The sequence below is a fragment of the Ursus maritimus genome, unplaced genomic scaffold (assembly GCF_017311325.1).
Source record: "Ursus maritimus isolate PB19 unplaced genomic scaffold, ASM1731132v1 scaffold_1, whole genome shotgun sequence".
NCBI lineage: Eukaryota > Metazoa > Chordata > Mammalia > Carnivora > Ursidae > Ursus > Ursus maritimus.
The window spans coordinates 3,431,640-3,455,706 of NW_024423343.1; the positions used below are offsets into that span (position 1 = coordinate 3,431,640).

A 24,067-nucleotide genomic window follows, 5' to 3' on the forward strand; every position below is an offset into this window, starting at 1 on the left:
AGGGGGGGCCCAGGGTCTGAGCCATGTCTGCTCAGCTCCTCCATGTCGGCGGCCACCTCCCCTGCTTGCCCCCAGAAGCCCCTTTTGGGGAGGAGGCACCCCGGCCACCCTGTCCCCCCTGGGCCTGGTCTCCTTAGCCTCCCTCCACGGCTCCTGCTTGTGGCTCGGTGCCGGGCAGCTCCGGGCGCCTCTGCTCACGCCGGGAGGAAGCAGAGGTTTCTAAATCCATCCCTGGCTCCGCATGCAGCCTGCTTTGGCAGCAGACACAGCGCCCGGGGTGCTGCCAAACCAGGCTCCCCACGGACAGCGCCTACCGGGCGGGCGAGGGCATGGTGCCTCTTCTGAGAACAGGCTGGGACAGGAACCAGGCTCCTGGGGTGTGGAGCTCAGGGACATGAATCCACAGTTGTAAAATCCAGCAGGCGTCAGAGAACCCAGGGAACTGTGGCTGATCACTGAGCTGTGCCCGCTGTGGCCCAGGAATCAGTGTGACCCACACCCTTGTCCTTGCTGTAACCCCCAGGGAGGTCTGGGACCCCCCCGTGCAGACACCAGGTACGGGAAAGCGAAGCTGCCACTCCCACCCTCGCTGGGATGTGGGGGTGTATGTGTCTGAGTCCCAGGATTAGGTGGACAGCGGGGGCGCTATATTTGGACACTGACACCCCAGGACATTACCCTCGCGAAGCTATGCAGGCCACGGGAGGGAAGGGCTTTTCCCTCCAGCCCACCCTGGTTCCACTGCTGTCTGTCCCACCCCGAAGACCCTTTGTCTCCATGATGCCATCTTTCTCAGGGACCCCACTCAGTCCTCCCCCACAGGGATGCCTGCGCCGCCCCCCCCCCAACATCCCACCCACTCTCGGCCTCGTCCAAGTGGCCCCTGCCACCTGTGCCCTCACTGCCCCAGGCCTATCACATTCGGAGCTCAGGGCACCACTGAGTGGGGGGGAAGGGCAGGGTCATGGAACATTCTACACCCCAGTGTCCCGCCTGGCGGTGAGAATCCGAGCACTGAGCAGTGGTGTGTTCACCTGTCATGGGGGCACAGTGGTCGCTGGCTGATAGCAAGGCTGACAAGCTCCCTCCGAGGTGCCCGCTCCCTGCACACATGGCACCTGGCCACCGGGGACCCCACAACTGTCGGGGAGCCTCTGCCTCTGTCCTTGAAGCCCCGTGAGGCCAGGCACCAACGGTCTCCCCGGCACTGGCCTGGAGGGGGTGTGCTTGAGGGAAGGAAGAACACTCATCTCCCTCCTGACTTGATGGAGCTGCTGAGACCCTCACCCGTGGACCCTCCATCTACTCCCGGGGCTCACCCTGAGAGAGAAAGAGGGGTCCCCAGCGGCCACAGTGCTGGGAGGCAGTGTGGCCAGGTCCTGAAGCCTAAACCCTATGGGGCTGTGGCTCCAGGAGGGGGTGAAGGTCCTGCCTCCTGGGTCCCCACCAGGCACAGCATGGACCCAGCCCCTGTGGAGTCCGCAGCAAACGGCCAACACTTAAATATCTGGTTCTGAACTCCTCATGGTACCCACGTGCCCTTACCTAACTTTTCGAGGGAGAACCACAATTGGGACGGGTAGGAGTAGCCACCCCGGTCCCCGGCCTGGCAGCACTCCGTCCCGTCTCCCTGCGAGCATGTGCTCCCCCAGGCAGGGAAGCCGCTGCCACCCACGGCAAGAGAGAAGCTTCCAGCCATCCACAGCTGCTTCTCTGTGATTCAGAATCAGCCCGGGCAAGCTTGCACCACGGAGCAGCCCAGCACCCCAGGACGGTGAGAACACAGAGACAGAAGCAGCACAAGGACCTGCAGGCCCACCGGGCTTTCTGGAGGGGGTCCTGAAGCTCCCCCTACCGGCACCGGACAAGCTGGAGGAGGGGAACCAGGCATTGGTGCCCCCTGGCAGCTCCTGTCCCTGGGGGCTCTGGCTGCCCAGGGCCTGAGGGTCTGTTTTGGAAGCTGCCCAAAGGCTCCCCGAAGGCAGCCCCTAAGCAGTCATGGGGCTCTGGGCCCACATCCTGCCCGCCCCCGCCGTCACCGTCCCTTCCCTGTCCCTGCCTCTAGCCACCTGCAAGCAACCACACTGGAAAGAAAAGGTCACATTTAAAACAGAAGAAACCATCTCTGCCTTCTCTGATGACATGATAAAAACCCAGAGACAATGGAACACCAGTTACACCAACTTGAGGAACAAGGCTGCTTGTCGCAGGTGTATTTTCCTGCCAAGCTGTCACTCCTGTAGAAAGGCAGCTTTCTAAAGCCCCTGAAATATTTTTGACTCCTGAGAACGTATTACTCATACTGCTCATTTCTAGGATTTACTTCAAGCAGTCGCCAGAATTTAAAAGGTACGCGTGAGAGGGAACGAGTTAAAAATAGTAAGACATGCCTACATTCACAGCCTATTTGCAAAGATGTGTAGCCAAGAGCCCGATCAGACCAAGGGGTATTGCTGACAAAAGTCAGAACCACGCGGTGTGAAGAAGAAAAAATAGAGGATGGAGAGGAGAAGCAGGTTTTAGAAACTTAAATCAATGAGGAGAGAAAGAGAGAGAGACAGCCTCTGGTTCTTTCATGGAGGGGAGGCCAGGATATGTGGTCTGACCCTGTAAGAAAACCAACACAGGACAGAACGTCTGTATTTCACATTTCGCAGCTGGTTGAGTGACAAAGAGTTTTCCAATTGTCAACCTCATTGGAAAGATAAAAGACATCACATTTTGACAATGGGAAGAAAAAAGAAATCAGCGTAAAAAGATAAAAAATCAAGACAAAAAAATGGAACACCTGAAGGTTGAAGAGAAGGGACCCACGCGAGGTCGTTTTCTTGGTGATGAGGCTCACGGCTCTCCCTGCAACATACGGTTTGCAGGAGACACCAGAAGAGGAAGAGGAGGCGAGAGTGAACGTCAAGGGGCCGTAGACTGGTGTTTCAACGCTAACACGAGGCCAAGAACAACGTCGGGCAAAAACTATCACACGTGCCGAGTCGTAACCTTAGCTCCCGGTCGATCCCCGCAGCAGACCACCGTGGCATCTAAATGCTGCAGAAACAGAGTAAGATCTACGTGCCCAGAAACCGCAGAACAATGACACAGAAACCGAAGAACCCACTCCTCCATTATCAAGCACAGAGAATGTTCAGGAACACGGGAAGCAGCTGACTGGCCCAACAGCGCGGAGGTCACTGCTGTTTCGTGGGAATGAAACGGGATAAATAGAACATGCTTCGTTTTCAAGGACTGGTGGTGTGTTTACAGAAGGTCGTGTGCGAGATCTCAAAGAAAATCTCAACAAAATACGGGAGCAGAAACTATCCACTCTCTGTTCTCTTGTTCCAGCAAGAGAAGAAGAGACTAAGAACCAAACAGAAATACATTTGAGAATGAAAATGAACTTGCCTAAGGAAAAAACTGTCTGATACAATGGAAACACAGGCATCTCAAAACCTGCAGAAAGCAGCAGAGAAGGTCCCGAGGGAGAAGCCACACGGCCTTAACTGCTTTTATTAGGTTCAAAAAAAGGTGAGAAAAAATGATGATGTAATCAGCATCTAAATTCGATCTCCTGAAAGAAGCAAGTGTTTTTTTTTCGGAAAGGTAAAAAGAGGGAAAAGTGAATGATGAAAGTTAAAGCCAAAAAAATTTTAAAAGACATTGCTATGTAAAACCTAATCTGTTTTCTAAAGACCTGTAAGAATGGGCACGATGAACAAAAAAGTGGGCCTTGTCATCTCCCTCTGCTGACTGACGTGGCCTCTACACAGAGAACACAAAGGAACGAGAAAAACACAAAGATTAAACAAAATTTTGAATACAGAAGATCTGAAACGTTTAAGGAGATAGTATGCATCATTACGTTTTCGGGAAGAATGTGAAGAATACAGACCCGAGGAGCACTGCTGAAATACAAACAGGAAACAAGAAACAGAAAGCCCAAATGAATCAACAAACTAGAAGAAGAAATCCTCCCCCACGCGTGTAGATCTGATGGTTTTCGAGACGTGTTCAATCGCACTTGCGAGGAATAGATAAATACCTCGTCACATAAATTATTTCCCACTCTTGACCCCTGTGGTCAGCTGAGCACATATATTCCATCAGGCAAATGTGACCCTAATCCTAAAAGTTCCAGGAAACTTCTGTAGAGGGAAATCAGGAGATGTCAAAGAAGCGAAATGTTTTTATACTCATTTCACTGGGGAGGAAACAGAGGCCCAGTGAGGTTAGGCAGTGATGGGATCAGCAGGATTCCTGCAAGCGGAGTCCCGCTGGAGCTCTGTGCCGGGTCCGCTGTGATCGTTCTGTACTAATGGCTAAGTGACAGCATGTGAAGGGAACAGCCAATGAGTCCCGCTAGGCCCGCTGCCATCGCCAGGACACAGGGGCCAGAGATGCTCGCCGCGGGGAGGATCCCTGAGAGCAGATGGCACTTCTCTGTTGACCGATTGGTGACTGGCCATCTCAATTAGAATCTCAATATGACCTCTTACGGAACTTGGCAGAATGGTTCTTCATTCTTTTGGAAAAACAGGCAGAAAATATATCAAAGAAAGCAAAACATAATGTGAAATGCAATGAGAACGACCACACTAAGAGAGAATGAGATCTTCTAAATTGTAGAAAATATTATGGAGCCATGGTGATGGGAAGGAAGGGTATGGCCCCAAGACATAAATAAAAATTAACTGAAACAGTTCTAATGCACACAAGAACATATCATGTATTAAGCTACTGTAACCAAACAACGGAGGTCAGAAATAGTACTTGACAAATTATGCTAGCATCGCTGAAGCAGGAAGGAAATAAATGTTAATTCCTGTCTTAATGTAAACTACTCACTGTGTTAAGAAGAGAAATGTTATTCCAAATACATAACAGCTTGATAGAAGCAGAACATCATACTGTGGCCATGTGACCCCCTCGAAATCGTGACGACTGAGTTTCTGGAACGGACAGGACCATGCCCAAGTCACAGAGCTCCGAGGAGTCAGGGCACACGTGTAAACTGAATAATCTCTCACACACGGGACACGAACATCGCCACAGTAAATACAAGGGACAGGGGAAGAGAACATATTTAGGACAAATGACAAATGGCTAAGTTCTACATGTTCAGGAGTTTGTAAAACAAGATTCATAATACTCCCAGTGACTCAGAAGATAAGAGGCTAAAGTTATGGTCAGATAACCTGCACTGGAGAAACAACCTGCAAACAGCTGTAGGAGAACAGCTTCTCCTTCCCAACAGCCACAGGCGGGCACATTAGCAGAGAGAATCGCACCTAAACTTGCAAAACTAAGGTCTGTACAAACTCAATACACAGAAACCTGTGAGGAAATAGAGTTTCGTATGCCGCCGGTAATATAAATTAGTACAATTCTTTAAAAGGGCAACCGGGAGAGCAGCTCTTTCTGCCCACAGGTCCTGTCCCCGTGCTTTAATAAAACCACCTCTTTGCATCAAAATAAACAAAATAAAATAAAATGGCAACTGGACAAAATCTATCAAGAACCACAGAATGGGGGCACCTGGGTGGCTAAGTCCGTGAATCGTCTGCCTTTGGCTCAGGTCATGATCCCAGGGTCCTGGGATCGAGTCCTGCATCGGGCTCCCTGCTCAGCGGGGAACCTGCTTCCCCCTCTGCCCCTCCCCCTCTCCCGTGCTCTCTCACTATCTCTCTCTCTCAAATAAATAAATAAAATCTTAAAAAAAAGAACAGAGGGGCGCCTGGGTGGCGCAGTCGTTAAGCGTCTGCCTTCGGCTCAGGGCGTGATCCTGGCGTTGTGGGATCGAGCCCCACATCAGGCTCCTCTGCTATGAGCCTGCTTCTTCCTCTCCCACTCCCCCTGCTTGTGTTCTCTCTCTCTCTGGCTGTCTCTCTCTGTCAAATAAATAAATAAAATCTTTAAAAAAGAAAAAAAGAACCACAGAATGTTCGTGGCATGGGCTGTAGTAAGTTCATTTGCAAGAATTCTAAAAGAAATTAGTCAGAAAAAGAAATAAGGCTGTATGTACAGAGTTCCCAGAGCCACATCATTTATAACAGTAAAAACCTGGAAGCGGCTCAACAGAACAGGATTGCGAAAATCAGGATGTTAATTTGGCCGCGTCCAGCTGGCCCGGGGCCGTGAGGGTAAACTCACCTCTTGCTACTCGGAAGGAGTGCATTTTTAAGAAAGCGGCTTCTCCGTGTCTTTAGCTGAGAGAAGCGGGAAGGCAGAGCTAGAAGGCACCTGTCCCGGACGCATCCAGGGCACCCTGCGCACAAGTGCCCAGGGCTGAAGTCCCGTGAGCCACTGGGGGAGAAAGCCGTCCTCAAAATACGCGTGGGGCAGGCGGACGGCCACCCCGCGCCACAGCTCCCCGGGGCCCTGCCACAGTGGACCGAACGTCGCTGGCCCCGAGCGTGCCCCAAAGGTGGCCACCAACAGAATGACCGAGGACGGGTCCTAGGGAGACCCTGGGGGCAGGAGGAGTGCTAGGCTGAAGGTCTGCAGTGGGGGGACAGCACTGGGGGGAGCAGCAGCTGTGACCCCCACCCTGCCGCACCCACTGCACCAAGCTTGACATGTGTGGTGCTGCATGTCTCCTGCCACGTGCTCCCTGCCCCCCTTGGTGGGCACAGCCCCGGGTGGGGGCGGGGGGGCCTGAGAGCAGGCTCGGTGGAGCACCGCGTGAGCCAGCCCGGCCCCCCTCCCCGGACTGCGAACTCCTGTCTGCACAGCCTGGACGTTTCTGGGGCCTTTCTGGCTGGGCGGAAGCGGGGAGTCACAGCAGCGAGTCCAAGGCGGAGGCGGGAGTGGAAGGCGAGTTACCGCGGGTCCCTGTCACCAGGATCCGTCCCACCTGCCCACTCCTGCGCTCCCAGCTGGGATCTGTGTAGTGTCGCCCAGCTGCTGACCTTTTACACTGTGACACACGGGCCTGACTTCATCCCCATACCGAGAGAGGAGGTGGGGGAGCAAGGCAGTTCATCACTCGATGGAGATGGCTGTCACAGCAGGCGTGGTGCCACGGCTCCACGCGGTCACCGCTGTGTCTGGGGAAGCATGCGTGCCCTCTGCCGCCGCCAGAAGGACCCGGGGGGGTGGACGTGAAGGGGCCCAAGGACGATGCGGTGGCCCCTGACCATGGAGGAGCGAGGGCCGGCGGTCCTGCTCCCTAGCTCCCAGCGTCCCCCCCACCACATGGGACTGCTCGGTTTCTGGCCTCTGCAGACACACGTTTCTGGGAGCTTCCTCAAGGAGGAAGGGGGGGGGGTCTTCCTTCCCATTCCCTAAAAGACTCCAGTCCAACAGGTGGCCATCCACAGACCCTGTGGGGCTCATCATGAGAGCCCTCCCCAGAGCAGGCATACAGGAGGCAGCCCCGTGAAATGCTGCTGCTGCCTGTGAGGGCTTCCCACCCCCCAAAATGCAGACAGCTCCTCTGGCTGCTGGGAGCTCTGGGCCCAGCTCAGGGGTCCGAACCCCCGCCCTCCACGTTTGCACACCAAGGGCACGGGAGGGAAGGCTAAGAGGCGCAGAGAGCTGTGAGGACCACAGCACCTACCCTGGCCCTGAAAAGCTGTGTCTACACCTCTTCCCACAGGGCCAGAGCACCCCAGTGATGCCCCGGGCTGGGGAGCAGGAGGGATGGCCTCAGCAGAACCAGCCTCGCTCCAAAGGGCAAGCTGGGCCACTTTCCTAGGACAGCAGCCCCCTCCCTGAAGGCCTCCAGAAGTCAGGATCCCTGTGCACCTGGGCTCTGCAGACACTGGAAGGACCCCCCCACCCAGCCAGGTGGGCAGATGGGGCGGGGAGTGGGCACGTGGGCCAGGGCCTGCCGACGAGAAGGGGGGCCGAGCGCTCGTGAGCACGGGGCGGGTTCCCGCACACATGCCTTGCTGCACAGACCCGGAGCCAGCCCTGGAGCTCACGGCCAGGTGGGAGGCCCCCACGGGGGGTGGGGGGCACAGGTAGCCAGCGGGCTCCGGAGCTCCCTGGGCGTGGCCCGTCCCGAGACCTCAGCCATGGCCACACGGGAGGGTGCAGCCAGGGTCCCTCCGAGGACGAGGACACAGCCGCTGCCCTGGAGAGACCTCTGTGCCTGAAGAAGGATGCCTCCCTTTCAGTTCCTGTTGGGATTCATAACAAAAGCAGCTGCTCCAGAGCTGCCTCCGAGCCCTGAAGAATTTCCTGACTTGACTCTTAGAAGGGAGACACACAAGAAGGCTCTTTGTTCCAGCAGCAGAGGGATGGGCAGCCCCGGGAGAGGCCGTGCGGGGGGCCAAGGTGGGTAGCTTGGGGCCCCGTGCTCTTGGCTGAGGTCACAGCTCTGCAGCGGTACCCTAAACATCTGCTCTGTGTCCTTCCCTTAACGCTCCGGGCTGCCCCCCCACTTCCCAGGGCTGGAGAGCCCCCCTGAGAATTGGGCCGCTGGAAGGCTTGCCAGGCCCTGCACAGGGTCTGCACGTGGGGAGGGACCCCAGGGAGGTGGGCAGGGGAGATGGTGTTAGCAAGCTGCTGGAAACTGGGCCAGACCGGCCAGCAGTGACACATCCAGAAGCTTCAGGGCAGAGACAGGAGGGGCGCCTTGACCATTGTGAAGGTGAAGCTGGGTTCTCCGAGGACTGGTCATGGAAGGTGATGACGCACTCCCCTGGGACCCAATGACATCTTCCCCTGCCCGAGGGGACTCCTAAATCCACCCAGCACTTTTTGTCTTGGGGAGAAAATCCCATATGCAGTCACTTCAAAGCCAAGCATTTCCTCCTGAGTTTCTCATGTTCGAGATTCTTCTCCTTCTCTGTTCTGCTCTTTCTCTCCTTCCCCAAAACCCACAGGAACGTCTCTGGAGATGAGAGTTTCTGATGATACATTTTCCCATGTTCTCTGTAGCTCCCCAAATTAGATTATATTCCCAGTTAATACATTAAATGACATTACATTTCCACTAGTTGACCAGGCCTGCAGTTTAACAAGCTAACCCTGGGGAAATCATGGGCTTGGTCTGGCGCCTGGTGGGGATGGGGGGTGGGGGTGGGGACCTGCCCTGCTGAGCCCATCTGCCCTGAGGGGACCTGGGACCGGGACAGGGCAGACACCTGGGGAATCTGAGAAATCCCAAGCTCCCCAAACAAGAAAGGACTCTGGAGCAGCCCCCAAGCCACTCTCAGGACAGAGGAGCAGGGGTCAGGGTCCAAGGCCAGGCATGGACCGATTTAAATGCAGAGCCATGCGGGACAGCTAAGGTCCCAGGATAAGCTCCATTACAACCCTTGAAGTACAAAAACAAAACAGACCCACAGTCCCAGGGCGGGTCATTGTCCATTTGCTGGAACACGGCCTGAATGCTCTTGCCAGCCCTTTGCTTTCTCTCGAGGTCTCTATCTCTGAGCAATGACGCATGGTACTGCTGAGAAGTACTTCACAAATGACCCAGTGTTTCCATCCAAAGTCCTAAGTGAAGCAGGGCCCATGAGGTCTCCGTCTGCTCTGACACAAGAGGTGGCCCTGCGAGCCTGGGGGCCAGAGAGCCAGCTGGCATGAGCAGGCCCCCCATGTGCCCCACGGTGGATTCTGTCCCCGTCTCCTGCGGAGTGTGCGTTCTACAGAAGGCTGGGGGGCTCACGTTTGTCACCTGGGCGGAAGGTAAGTCTTCTTTGCCATGCAGCTGTTCCAAATCCCAAGACAATTACATGGTTTCACTCATTTATGGAGCATAAGAAGTAGGAAGATCGGTAGGAGAAGAAAGGGAAGAAGAAAGGGGGGGTAAACAGAAGGGGGAATGAAGCATGAGAGACTATGGACTCTGGGAAACAAACTGAGGGCTTCAGAGGGGAGGGGGGTGGGGGAATGGGACAGGCTGGTGATGGGTAGTAAGGAGGGCACGTATTGCATGGTGCACTGGGTGTTATATGCAACTAATGAATCATCGAACTTTATATTGGAAACCAGGGATGTACTGTATGGTGACTAACACATACACACACACACACAAAGAAAATCCTCTGACTTCGGAGCAGAATCCAGAACTTCCCTCTGTCCTATCAGGCCCAGCGCAGCTGCTAGGATAGCCATGACCTCAGGCTGCAGGCAGCAGGGAATTCTGGCCTCGTGCCTTTGAGTTCTCTACCCGCGACATTAGCCTAGGGCTGGATCCCAGACCCCAGCGACTGCCCAGGTCTGCTCTTGGGACGCCACCTGCACCCCAGGTACAGGCCCTGGCTGCACTCGGCTCAGGGAGGGGTGTCTCCCCGCACCTGCACCCTTTGTCAGACACCTGCCTGGCCTGCCGTCCTCCAGCCGGGCCTGGGAGAATTCCCTGGGACCAGCCTGCAGTCTGGCTCTCTGCTTGTCACTGCCCCACCTTGGGGGTCCTGCTCCTTTGCTGGACACTGTGTTCTGTCGTGTTGGTGGCCCTCCTGCTTACACACGGAGCTCTTCCACCCCTCGCCATGCCCAGTCTTCTCTCTGGGTCCCTCCTCTCTTTTCCTGTATCCAATCATCTGGACAAGCTTGTCTGCTCCAAGATGCCCCAGACCTCTACTGCTCCAGGAGACTCTGGAAAGTCTGGCTTTGGCTTGAGTACCGGGCCTGGTAGCCCACCGCAAACGGACCCCACCAGGCCCACTGGACGTTGGCAGCGGCTGAGATGGTCATTGAAAGCCATCAACCACCTCCCACTTCTATAAAGTCAGGGCGTCCACATCTCCCCTGAGAATCAGGAGGGAGCCATCTCGTACCCCTGGGGAGAGTCAAGAGCTGAGACTTTGGAGACGACAGATGCTAAGTGATTGGCACCATGCCTAGCACATAGTAGGTGCTTAATAAATGCTAGCTGTAATAATAAACTCTTTCCTCGGAATGAGGTGAGTGATAAGTAAGCATCAGTAGGCAGTAAGGACCCAGTGACCGTCCTGGAGGAGAAATTCTGGTTATAGATGCAGGGGGTATGGAGAAGGCTTGAATCAGGGAGCGCTTACAAAGGCGCGGGCAAAGCATGGAGGGAGATGACATAGGACAAAGTGACATCTCAGCTCACTGGGGACAGAGGTGGGCTCATGAACGAACAGGACAACTGGGCAGCTCACCCGGAAGGAGACAGTTTGCTTCCTAGCGCGTGGCCCCCCAGGATGAAGTCCAGATGCGCCAGTGGTTGGGACATGCCCCTGAGACCACAGACTGAGGGGAAAGCATGAGCGGATCCCCCTGAACCCCGGCGTGGGGAGAGGCCGTCCAGCTGTGACTCAGATGTGGGGGATGACACGCTAATGCGCACATGGAAACAAGGAGACATGGCAGCAGAAACACTGGAAACGAAGTGGAAAGACAGCTAGCGAGCTGGGAGAGCACGTCTCACGTGCACGGCAGACAAGGGTCTAATGTCTCCTCTAACACGGAGAACTCTCTAGGGGCGCCCGGCTGGCTCGGTCGGTGGACGGAGAGCCACAACTCTTGGTCTTGGGGTTGTGAGTTTGAGGCCCATGTGGGGGGTAGAGATTACTTAAAAATAAAATCTTGAAGATAGAAATAAAGAACTCTTTAAAAAGGACCAGAAACCTGATAGAAAAGGGGAAAAGACACGAACAAACATTCACAGAAAAGAGAACAGAAGATGAACTTGTCACTGGAGAAACGCAAACCGACACACTAGGGAGACCCTGTTTCTGGCTGAGCAGGAGGCGAGGATTCATGCCTGACAGCGTGGTGTGCAGATGGATGGCAGGAAGCGGCTCCCTCATGCTGCGGGTGGGGCTGCCCGCTGCGGGCCCTCCTGGGGGGAAACAGGCCACGCTCAGCACAGCATGCTCCCACCTCACACCCAGCAGCCCGGTGCCCAGGGAGCCGTCCTGGGGACACAGCTCTGACATAAGCGTGCATATGCACAGGGTCCTTCCCTTCAACATTCCCTGAAATTGGAAAATACTGGGAAAACCAAATGCCTCTTGATGGGAAAGTGCTTGGAAAATTATGCACAGAGCAATGTTATCCAGCTGCAAAAATGAGTGACGAGGCTCTCTATGCACTGATAAGAACGGATTTCCAGCATATACTGGCAGGTAAAAAAGCAGTGCAATGAGAATATCTGTATAAAGGGCTGGTGTCCAAAGTCTACAAAGAACTCATCAAACTCAACACCCAAAAAACAAACAATCCAGTCAAGAAATGGGCAGAAGACATGAACAGACATTTCTCCGAAGAAGACATCCAGATGGCCAACGGACACATGAAAAAGTGCTCAACGTCACTCAGCATCAGGGAAACACAGATCCAACCCACGATGAGACACCCCCTCACACCAGTCAGAGCGGCTAAAATTAACAAGTCAGGAAACAACAGATGTTGGGGAGGATGCGGAGAAAGGGGAACCTTCTTCCACTGTTGGCGGGAATGCAGGCTGGTGCAGCCACTCTGGAAAACAGTATGGAGCTTCCTCCAGAAGCTGAAAATAGAGCTGCCCTACGACCCAGCAGTTGCACTATTGGGTATTTACCCCGAAGTTACAAATGCAGTGATCCGAAGGGGCACCTGCACCCCAATGTTCATAGCAGCAATGTCCACAATAGCCAAGCTATGGAAAGAGCCCAGACGTCCATCGACAGATGAATGGATAAGAAGATGTGGTGTGTATACAATGGAATACTACTCAGCCATCAAAAAGAATGAAATCTTACCATTTGCAATGACATGGATGGAACTAGAGGGTATTATGCTGAGAAAAATAAGTCAGTCAGAGAAAGACAAATACCATATGATTTCATTCATATATGGAATTTAAGAAACAAAACAGAGGACATAGGGGAAGGGAAGGAAAAATAAAATAAGAGGAAAACAGAGGGAGGCAACCATAAGAGCCTCTTAACTCTAGGGAACAAACTGAGGGTTGCTGGAGGGGAGGTGGGTGGGGGGATGGGGTCACTGGGGGACGGGCATTAAGGGGGGCACTTGAAGAAATTAGCACTGTGTGTTGTATGCAACTGACCTCTACCTCTGAAATTAATAATACAAGTATATGTTAATTTAATTGAATTTAAATAAAAAATTAAAGGAATATCTATAGTCTAGTACAAAAATAATCCACTGTACAGGGTAACAATACCTACGGCATAGCATAGTAAAAGAACATCTTCAGCACAGAGCAGCATGAGAATATCTATAGTACGGTATAAGGTTACCTACGGCAGGGGCGCCCTGGTGGCTTGGTCGGTTAAGCGTCCGACTCTTGATTTTGACTCAGGTCATGATCTCGGGGTCGTGGGATCGGGCCCTGTGTCGGGCTCTGTGCTCCCCGGAGAATCTGCTTGTCTCCCTCTCCCTCTGCCCTTTCCCCCGCTCTCTCTCTCAAATAAATAAATCTTTAAAGGAAAAGGATATCTACAGCACAGTACACTACAGTACAGCGGGAGACTACCTCTAGTATAATATACTCCATGTGAGAAGCATGTAAGAGAAAAACCCATACCCCTGCTCATCTACGCACAGGAGACACAAGAGGGAAGACACAGAAATGCATGAGATGGGTCGCCTCGCGGAGCGGGTGGGAGCGGGTGGGAGTGGGTGGGAGCCACGGGCCAGGCAGGGCTGGGGGAAAGCGGGTGAGAGGAATGCTGCTTCTCTGACTCTCAGAAGCACAGTGTGCTGGCCAGTTCTGTGTCACGACCCTGAGATTATGTCCTAGGCCGAAACCAGGAGTGGACGCTTAGCTGACTTAGGCCACCCAGGTACCCCACGACATCATTCTTCAATAAAAGGAACCAGGGCTCCTTGCAGAAATGGCTGGTTCTGGGGGTGGGGAGTAGGGCAGAAAAGCTGCAAGGCAGTCCTGGAAAATCTCGTGTACCAGAAAGTAAGGACGTGCTCAGAGAAGGATGGGGAGGAGGGCACGTCCAAAGGACACGAACGCCAATTTGATGTTGCTCGAAAGGCCAAGCTGAGACAATGTAAGGACCCGACCCACCCAGATAATCCAGGATATTCTTCCCATCTCAGTCACCCAGTTAGCAAGACTCGTTCTCTGTCACACAGCGTAGGGCTGGGTTCCAGGGACTCGGACGTGCCCTCTCTCTGCGGCTGGCCACTCCCAGCTGACCGGCCGACACACCGTGACGATGAGGACGTTTGCTTCCAGCTCCCTCCAATGTCTTGATTTTCTTTTTAAACAAAAGTTTCCTGGCAACGTCCCCCTCACTCAGCCCTGCTTCTGCTTGCTGTTGCTCTGCCACGTGGCTCTGACCACGGCGCCTTCTGTGGCCTCAGTGGTAAGTTCTTCCTTTGTCTCAAGAGCACTAGAGTCTGCGGTGACTCCCATTTCTAAAGACACGTCACCCCTGTTTCTTTGGGGACATCACTGGCGTTCCCCTGTCTCCCGCCGGGCCCCCGCCTGCAGGCCATCCACACTGATGCACGGTCGCTCACTCAGGACAAGCAGGGGGAGCGCTTGCCTTCAGCAACACAACCGTGTCTCCCCTGCACTGTATCAACATGCAATCTCTCATTTAAGCACAAATCCCTCTGTGGAGGCAGAAGGCCAATTAGCCTGAAGAACGGGCTGTTCTGATCCCACGAACCTGCTCCCTCCTCCAGCGAACACACGCCACGTTCCGGTCCCTGCTCCGGAAGACCAAGAGCCTGGGCCCGCTGAGGAGCGCCTGGGGCCCTGGAGGCCGAGGGAGGCCGTGGAGGAAGCCAGCCAGGTGGGAAGCAGGGCATTTTGGCAGGAAGACCGAAGTCACAAAGGGGAAGGGGCTCAGTGCCAGCTGTCCTTGGAGACTCACGAGCCACGCCTCTAGTGACAGCCTGCCCCATCGTCGCAGGAAGTTCTGAGCCCAGAGCAGGGAAGGAAGAACAGCCCCAGCCTGACCATGGGGACCGAGGGAACCAGCAGAGACACCCCTGTAAGCGGGGGCTCCTGTCACGGAGCTCCACAGGCACTAGACCGTCCCCCACGCGCCTGCCCTTGGATGGGCCATGAGCATCTCAGAGGGACACGGCCAGATGGAACCGTCCAACCACAGAGGACCCTCTGGACAAGGCCCAGCATCGCCCCTGGCCCCAGGTCGTCACAGACACAGCCTCCTCCATCCACACTCACTTGTTGCTGGCCCCCTCCTTCCCTCTTAGGCTGTCCCCGCCCATGGCCACATTCTGTCACCCTAGACCTTAGAAAAGAAACCCTCAAAGGGGCCTTGAGTGGACTCCTCGCACCAAGCCCTGGGGCCCCCACCCCAACCACACCCCTCCCACCAGGGGGCGCCCGAGACTTACCCGATGGTCTTGCCCCAGTCACACCACAGCGACTTCCCGATGGCCTCCATGCTCACCTTGAACTGGGTGAGGCAGAGCTCCTGGAGGAGAGCGCCGTAGTTGGTGTCCTGGCAGGCCGTGGCCATGAGGAGAGGGTGCACTGCAATGAGAGCGCCCAGGAACCGTCAGCCGACCCTGCCCGCCCTCCCTCGCCTTCCCTGCGCACCTGTGGGGGGCCCGGCCCAGAGCCCGCTTCCGCCTGATCCCTGGAGAGGGAGCCTGTGGCTCAAGGACCCCAGCAGAACCCAGGCAAGGCCCTGCCTGCTGCCCGAGGGCCTGATGGCTCCTCCCGGAGCTCTGTGCACACTGGGCCAGGGGGTCGCACCTCCCTCTGCGGGCACTGACCGTCAGGAGCAGGGTGCCCACCGGCCCGGGCTCGGGGTCTGACACTCAGGCACCACTCCATCCTCACGCCAACCCCCGACGCAACTCCCAGCACCTCCACTGCACACACGGGGAAACTAAGGACCTCCGGCACTGCACGCAGGCTCCTCCCCGTGGTGCCACCAGGCCACTGGCCAATTCGGGCCAGAACGTGGGGTCCAGGCTGCAGCTCTCAGCCCCAGGAACAGCTCAGCAGCCTTGAGGAGGCCCTGGCTCACATCGCCTGGGTCCGGATACTGACCAGTTACAAACCAAGCTGACGAACTGTGATGTGACGTGTGCTCTGCCCTCCCACTTGACGAAATGAGCTCCACAAGTTAAGCAACGCACCGCACAAATCAAAACTCCCTCGTTTCCCCCCTTAGCTCACAAGTGGCTCCGGTGGCTGCTGGGCAGGGGAGGATTTTCCCTGGGTCCCCACTCCTGGCCTCCCCCCTCCTCCTCTTCAGGCTGACCACCCGCCTCCTCTGCCCGTCTCTGGGACAACAGGGCCAGGGTGGGGGCCCTTCACTTGCCCTCTTCAAGGCCTGGCCCACCTACTGCCCCCAAGCTATGCCGGCTGTCTGCCCACAAGGCTCTCCAGCCCCACCCTACCATCATGGCCTTTCCAAATTCCTGGATGAAGCCTGGATCTGGGAAGCCAGGGCTCCACCAGGAATTCTTGGACTCCTTGATGGGCCTCACGGACATGTGTGGACACCCAGCTGCCCCTTGCAGCTCTCGGGCCTGGGGACTGCATAAGACAGCAGGTGGAATGGCCCACCCAAGGAAAGGGTGGTAGCCCTCAGGACACACAGATTGTGTAGGGAGCTCTGGGGTCCCTGACTCTGAAACATGACCTAGAAGGGGGTGTGTACTTGAGTGGGCTCACCCCATGGCCCCTCAGACTCCTGCCCCTCTCTGCCTCATGTTCCAAGAGTACAAAGTAGAGGAACTGGTACTCCAGCCCCTATGATGCACGAGCACTGCCCGAAGCTCTTCACATGCAGATATCATGGAGGCAGGTCCTACTGCAATCATCACCTTACTAGAAGGGGAAATTGAAGTTCTGGGGCTCAGAAGCGGGTCCAAGATCCCAGGACCAGAAGAGGTGTAGGCTTGCTGGAACTTGTCTCACCTACCGTGGGCCCCACACTCAGCCAATGCCCAGTCCCAAGAGGTTGAGGACTAGGCAGGAAGCTGGGCAGTGTAGTGGAGGGCCTGACCTGTCTTTCGCTGTAGACCTGGGGGCAGATGATGGAGGGGGTGATGGGGGTCACAGATGGGGGTGATAACAGCAGGCTGTGAAGTGCCATTCTAGAATGCAACTCCTGAGGGCTCAGTGGCTAGTTACTGGATGGGTGGGTAGGTAGGTGGATAGGTAGATAGGTAGGTAGATGGACGGGAGGGTGCATGGGTAGATGGATGAATGACTGGATGGATGGATGGATGGATGGACAGATGGTTGAATGGGTGGATGGATGGATGGATGGATGGATGATTGGATGGATGGATGATGGATAATCGGATGATGGATGGACAGATGGAGAGATGGGTGGGCAGGAGGATGAATTCCACACACGGCAGACCAGGGCTCTGACCCAGCCCATAGCCATGCCAGAATGGAGTGCTGAATGGGAAGCTGAAGCCCTGGGTGGGGCAGAGGCAACAACGGGCTCCCAGAGTAAGGCGTCAAACTGGGAGAGGAAGAAGTAAAGAATAGTATTGGTTACAGCTCTGTTACAGAGCTGACTGGCAGCCTTCAACAGAAGCACAGATTGACACTGAGGACCTGGGGGCAGGCCAGCCACAGAGGCCACCTGCAGGCAGCTGGGAGCACTGGCAGCAAAGGCCTGAAGTGGCCCTCAGGTGTCCCCTCCCCACGGCCTCCGGAAGTCCCAGGAGAGGGCAGTGGTGCGGGGCTGGCGGAGGCTGGGCAGGAGGTCCAAGTATGGTCAGAGCCTGTGGCTCCGGAAGACACGCCAGGACGTCACCAGTGGGCAAGAGCTGTTCCCTCAAGACAATGGCCGCTCTCAGGAAGGGGACAGGTGCCCAGCCCCAAGCATGTGACCATACACTGTGCCGTGCAGGGTCCAAGACTTGGGGTCGGGGGGGGTGACCGTGCTCAGAGGGAACTGATACCCCGGGGGTTCCAGAAAGACATACAGCAGGAGAACCTCTGTGGAGGCTGGGGGCTCCACGTGCTTCCAGAGGATTTACGTAAAGGCCCTGAGACCCACCGATTCCACCAGAACGTGAGACGTGCGTGGGAGGGGGAACTAATTCATTGAACCAATTAAGTGACAGACTCCTGGCTGCACACATCTTCGCAGGGTGGCTGAAGCCGACGCAGCGAAATTTCACAACAATGAAAGAAAAAGAAAACCCCGGGCAAAACACACAGCAAGCCCCACGGCACACACAGGTAGAGGGGAGGCCCAGCCGTCCCTGTGCCCACTGCCCTGAAGGGCGTCCCCTGGGGACGGGTCCCACTGGGGCTGGCAAGGCACCCTGGAAGGCTCCTGGGCTTTTGGCCTGAGAAGCTAGGGAGAAAGGGCGGGCGGGGAGGGCGGGGATGAAAGGCTGGCATGTGGGGAAAGCTTCTCGGAGGGTCTCCCAAGGAACCCCAGGCGGGCGAGGCCACCTGTCCCTCGACGCCCCGGGAAGGAGAGCCCTGGCCGGAGCGAGCAGCAGAGGAGGGCAGAGCCGGGCGCCCCCCTGCCCTTAGGAGCCTCCCACCCACCTGAGTTCCTGCCACTTCCCAGCAGCCCAGGTGTGTGCCTCAGGGAGCCCACACGGGCACGGCGGGTGCGCCCCAAGGACCAGCGGTGATGACCCTGGCGTGGTCTGGGCAGGCTTGGGGAAGGGGCGACACCTGCCCCATCAGGTACCCCTAAGAAAGCCCGCCTGCCGTGGACAGGTGAGGTGCGGGGGCTCACGGGGAACTCAGGAGGAATCAGACACCGACTCACAGAAGGAATCCCAAGTTGCCCATCCAGCCTCATTCCAAGGTCACCCCTCCGTTTGTCACCCCCCTCCCTGCCTCCAGCACCCTGCCTGTCTCCCTGCCAGGGACGCCCTTCCCCAGCGAACTCCGGGCCCAAACGTGGCCTGTCCGCGGCCATTGACCCCTCCTCCGAGGGCTCCCAGCCACCTCCCCTGAGCCCCCCCAGCCCACTGCCTCTGGGCCCTGAGAGCGGTTTTTTCTCCGAACCATGCTGGCCACCTCTCCTCTCCCAGCCTTTCAGACGTGTGTGCGCGGCCTCCCGGGCACACAGCGGCTCTGCACGTCAGTATCTGTCCAACGTCAAGTCGGGGACCCCAGCAGAACGTCAGTGACGGTCCGCGTGGGAGTGGAGCAAGGGAGCTTCCGGCTGTCGGCTCCCGTCCCGCTCTGGAAGGGTCAGATCTCGGGCGGGTGAAGGCGATGTGCCTCTCAGGCAGGACTCGTGGGCTCACGTGAGCACCGGAGGAATCTGCTGGGGAAGGAGGGGCTGCACTATCGTCCAGCAGAGCCGGCCCCGAGGGACGTGGTGCCGTCCCCTCCGCTGGGGGCCCCCAACCTGGGGACCAAAAGGAAGGGCACGTCCCCAGGCTACAGTCCCTCCTGTTGCTCTGTCCCCACCCCGGTATAACCGGGCCCATCTCCTCCTGTCGCCCGCAGGCTGCAGAGAGATGCCCCCTGGCCCCAGCTCCCCTGGCCGGCCCTGTCTGGCTGCCCCGGCAGCTACGTCCACTGTACGAGCGGCCCCGTGGCCTTGACCCTGGCCTGCCTCTGGGCTAGTCCCCTGGATGCTGCAGCTCCCACCTCCGTGAGCCACTGCTCCTCCCCAGGGCGGGACCCTGGCCCCGGGATGAAAGATCCCTCCCCACACACACTGCCTTCTCCCCCTGTCCTGGGGGAGCGCAGAGCCGCGGCCGTTCCACAACTGGGGTGAGCTGGGCAGGCTGTTCACGAGAATCTGGAACCAGGTTCATTTTTAGGTACAGGAGACAACACTTAGTTTTTCTTCAACAGGTCTCGTGGGATTTCTTCCATTGGAACGAGGGTACCTTACAGTTTTAAAACCGACTAGAATTGCCAGAAGTTTTAAAACCAGCTGCCTGGGGCCAAACGGGTCCCATTCCTGTCTGGCTGCAAACGTCATCACTCGTAGTCGAGTCTTTAAAAGGCCGTGTGCGGAGGCTGTGAGCAGACGGCATTCTGTCCTCGGCGTGTTCGCACAGGAACCTTCCCCGGCATGGGCATTATTTAGGAATTAGCTGTCCTTTTAGGGAGAGTTCAAAGAAACAGCTCCCTCTCTCCGCAGGGGGAGACGGCACACTGGCCACCTGAGGCGGCAGACCCCTCAGGCGGAGGACTGGGGACCAGACAGACAGGGCCGCCGGGCTCCCGGGGTGGGGGGGCCCTCTGGGCTCGGGGCTGCCGGACAGCCGTGCGGAGACCTTCGGTTTGGGTTTTCAAACGAGAGATGAGGGCCCCAGAAGTGTGAACCCGACGGGGCCCATTTCCTTGGGTTGTGGCTGCCTGTCTGGCAGGAAGGCCTGCGTGCTGCTGCTGATTTTGGATTTGCAGAGGGAGACGTCTAGACCCTGCACTGCCCTGCAGCCCTGGGGTTGGGGGGCGGTGGGGGTGACGGGTGGGGCCGAGCTGTGGGAAGGGGAGCAGCTGGGAGGCCTTCCTGCAGGGGGCCCGGCTGGGGCCCGAGTCGAGTGTCCCCGAGGTGCCTGTGAGCCGGGGGAGGGACCTCCAGAGACCTCGCACGGAGGAGGCCTGGCCTGGGGCGTGGGCAGGCGCTTTCACCTCTGGGTCTGAGAAGTGGGCGCCTCCTGCACCAGGTGGGCCCCCGGGACTGCGCTCCAGAGGCTGTGCTGTTCCCGGAAGCGATCCCGCCTCAAAACAAGCAGCCCACCCCTGCGGGGTTTCAACGTGAGCCATGCTTAGCGACTCATGGGACACTCCAGGCCTGCCCCCAGTGGCCAGCAGGGGTGCTGGGGAGGGACACGGGGAGGGGCAGGCAGGGGAGATGACAAAGGCCAGGACACTTGCAGGGGCGAGGGCGATATGTGCTCAGTCTAGAGTCCACACAGGTGTACACCTGTTGGAACCTTCCAAATACAATCCGACCTTCTACAGCCTCCCCAGGGAGGCTGCGGACACAATCATTACGAAGGAGATGCCAAGCTCTCTGAGCGGTGTGATTCCAGATGAGCTTGACTTTTTGCTTTATGCTCCTTTATATTCCCACAGCTTAGAAGAGCCTATGATTGATAAAATGTGATCGCTCTGCTCCCTGCAGATCTTCAACAGCCACCAGAAGAAACCTCGCTCTGCGGGTTCTTGCTGCAGCCGTGAATCATTTCCTGCTCACGGGGCCGGCGGGGAGAGTGCCACCCACTTCCAGGACTCCCCTGGTTTTACCCCCTGGGAACCCAAATCCCCAGGAAGCTACATGCCCGGGCTGTCACGGAGTGCCCCAGAGCATGACGTACCCAGAACTCGGTTTGAACATGTTGCCCTCAGCCGTCCTCAGCCTATTTGGAAAAATGAAAACAAAAAACAAAACAACAAACTGAAAAAATTAACACTCTTGTGTGTCCAGTAAAAAGTCCTGCTCGGCCCTCAAGGCCCCATGAGCTATCTACCTCCTCCACCCTGCCCGGTCCACAGCCCTCCTCTGACCCGTCGTAACCGCCAGCAGGAGCCCGTCCTGAGCCGCTGACCGCAGGGACTTGGGGCCTGCGCCCCACCCGGAGGCAGCGCCTGCCTGCAGCCGGCCTCTGGGCAGTCTGGGGGGCTGACTGCACAGGAAAGGAAGGAGCGAGCGTGCGGGGAGCTTCCCAATCCTCGCCTGTGACAGCCCTGTCACTTCTCAGGCCTCTTCTGGCTTCTAGAAAGCTCAGCGTGGGCTGGGCCTCAACCTTTCCTCAACCAGGGTCTCCTGAATTGCGCTAGATGCTACTGTTTTCCTAAATACTAGCAATGATTGCTTAGTTTCAAATTTTCTTCTCTTCTGTCCTCTGAAGTGCTCCTCCTCTGTCTCTTCTACAGGGTGCTGGAGCTGCGGTGACACCACGTCATACGTGGGCACCTCGGGACACCCGTGTCTCTGCCAGGAGCCCCCATCTGTATTCCTTCTGGAAGCAAGTTGGGTATAAACGGCTAGAATGCAGTTCTGGCTCTAGGTCGGTCCCACACCAGCTCCGGGGGAATCCCTGCTTCCCCTCGCACTGCTGCCTGCCAGGGACGTGCGCCTGGGGAGGAGATCACCACACCTCACGTGGCCTAAGTCTGTCCTAAGCCCTCTACAGGCATTCACCTGTTCAGTCCTTGCGAATAACTAGTAGGATCTGCGTTATTACTCTCTTATTTTGCAGAGGGGGACAGAGAGGTTAAGTGACCTGCCCAGAGTCACACAGCCCAGGAGTGGAGGAACCAGGATGCAGTTCCTGGCACGCTCATCTCAGAACACATGGGAGAGACAGTGAGGGCGGCCCCCTCAGCGCCAGAGACGGCAGCCCCAGAGCCTGCGGCTGACCGAGGGCCGCAGGGGTTCTGAGACCCGAGTGGAGGCATCTCTGCAGGCTGGCTTCCTCAGGGCCATCTTCCCCACGAGCAGTCGAGAGGGTGTTGCTCCAGAGGTGGGAGGCCCGTGCGATGGATGGCCACCAGCCAGTCAACACTGAAGTCTGGGGACGTGCAGGGTCCCCGGGGACGAGAGCGTAGGACCCCCTCCCCGCCCCGGGAGGACCACTCCTGCAAAGGAGCAGCGCGAGGTCAAGCTGAGAAGAGCGAGCCGAGCCGCCGCAGGTCTGCAGAGTCCTGTCTGCGCAGGGACGCAAACTCGAGCCCACGCCCCACTAACACCACAAGCGTCCTGCAGGGACGCGTGATGCCGCCAGAGGAGGGCAAACGGATTTTCAGGATTTTATAAACTAATTTTCACAGCTCCCCAGTTGCAGGAGCCCATTTGGAATAGGTTTGACAATACCCAAGGCAGCGGTACCAACATACGATTTACAAGAAAATCACCGCGCAGGGGACTCAGCGACAGGTCAGGACCAGGACTGCCTGCAGGGAGCTGTCCCAGAGGAGATGCCTAGGCCCCGCGGACGAACTCCCCTGCCCCTCGGAGCACCCGCTCCTGCCTCCCTCCCGCTGGCTCTCCTGAGCCAGGCCCTGCGTGGCTGCCGCGGCCCCTCCCGGCATTCTCCGCGTGGTTCCTGGGCATCTCCCCACTGCTGTGCTTCCCTCCGAGGCACACTGACCCCCCGAGATGCTCCCCACCCCCAGCAGGAGGAATTCCCACTCCCGACCCCCTCTCCGAGCAGCCGGTCAAGGGAAAAGAGGAGGAGTCCTCTCAGGCCCACGGCCCTTTCGTTTCCCATTCGCACAACAGCTCGCTGCCACGAAGCCTGTATCAAGCAGATTCACTGCTTGTCACCTGACCGAGATCCTCCTGGCACACCCCTGCTCTGGAGAGACCCTGCTTCCCTCCCCCCTGCCCTCCTCCAAGGGCCTGCTCTGTGCTGAACGTGAGGGCACCTGTTAATGTGTCCCCTGAATCCATGAGAAAACAGGACGCTTGATCAGGCCAGAAAACTGAGTGACGGAGAATGACATCCACACGGTGGGCAGCGGTGTCCGAAAGCGTGAGACTCGGAAGTGAGAAACCACACTGTCATCCCTGACAAAGCAAGGAATGGCCCCTCGCGCCTGCTGGGACGGCCACCGTCAGGCCCCGAACAAGAACACGCGTCGGGGAGGGTGTGGAGGAGCTCCGTGCGTCCCTGCTGGCCACGCCATCGTGGCCGGGAACAGCGAACACGGAGCTACCCTGCGCCCCCGCAGTCCCGCTCTAGGCGGCCACGTCTGCAACAGGAACGCGCGCACCTGTGCTCCCTGCAGCGTTAGTCACAGCGGCCAGGAGCGGAGCACCCGGATGGCCGGCGACCCAGGAGTGGATGCACGAAGCGGGGTCCATCCACACCACGGAACGGTAATGCAGCCTTGACAAGGACACCCGGCACGCGCTGCACACCGGTGAATCTCGAAGGTCCCACGCTGTGCGAAGGAAGCCCGGCACCACAACGCAAAGCCCGTGGGACCCCGCTCCCCGGCGGTACTCGCCACCGTCGCCCTCACAGGCCGCGGGACGGTGGGAGCCGGGGCTGGAGGCGCTGGTGTTGCCCACGGCTGCGTGTCTAATGGGTAGAGTTACGGGCTGGGGAGACGGGGAGTTCTGGAGACCATGGCGGTGGTGGATGCGCAGCAGTGTGAGTGGCCTTAGCGCCCCAGAACTTTAAATGGCCGGGATGGTAAGTTTGATGTCATGCGTAGTTTACCACAGTTAAAAACACAACAGTAAAATGGAAGGAGCGAGAAGGGGGCCGCTGGAAGCCGTGGCCTGCA

The 24,067-nt window shown here is 57.2% G+C and overlaps 1 protein-coding gene across 1 annotated transcript in view; it reads right to left on the bottom strand.

The window, feature by feature from the left end:
- The window catches only part of RAMP1 (receptor activity modifying protein 1), a 42,652-nt gene that overhangs the window by 12,850 nt on the left and 5,735 nt on the right, over positions 1 to 24,067 (bottom strand). Inside the window, exon 2 of the mRNA XM_040638679.1 lies at positions 15,253 to 15,391. Coding sequence (XP_040494613.1) covers positions 15,253 to 15,391 — 139 coding nt within the window. The remainder of the gene's footprint in view (positions 1 to 15,252; positions 15,392 to 24,067) is intronic.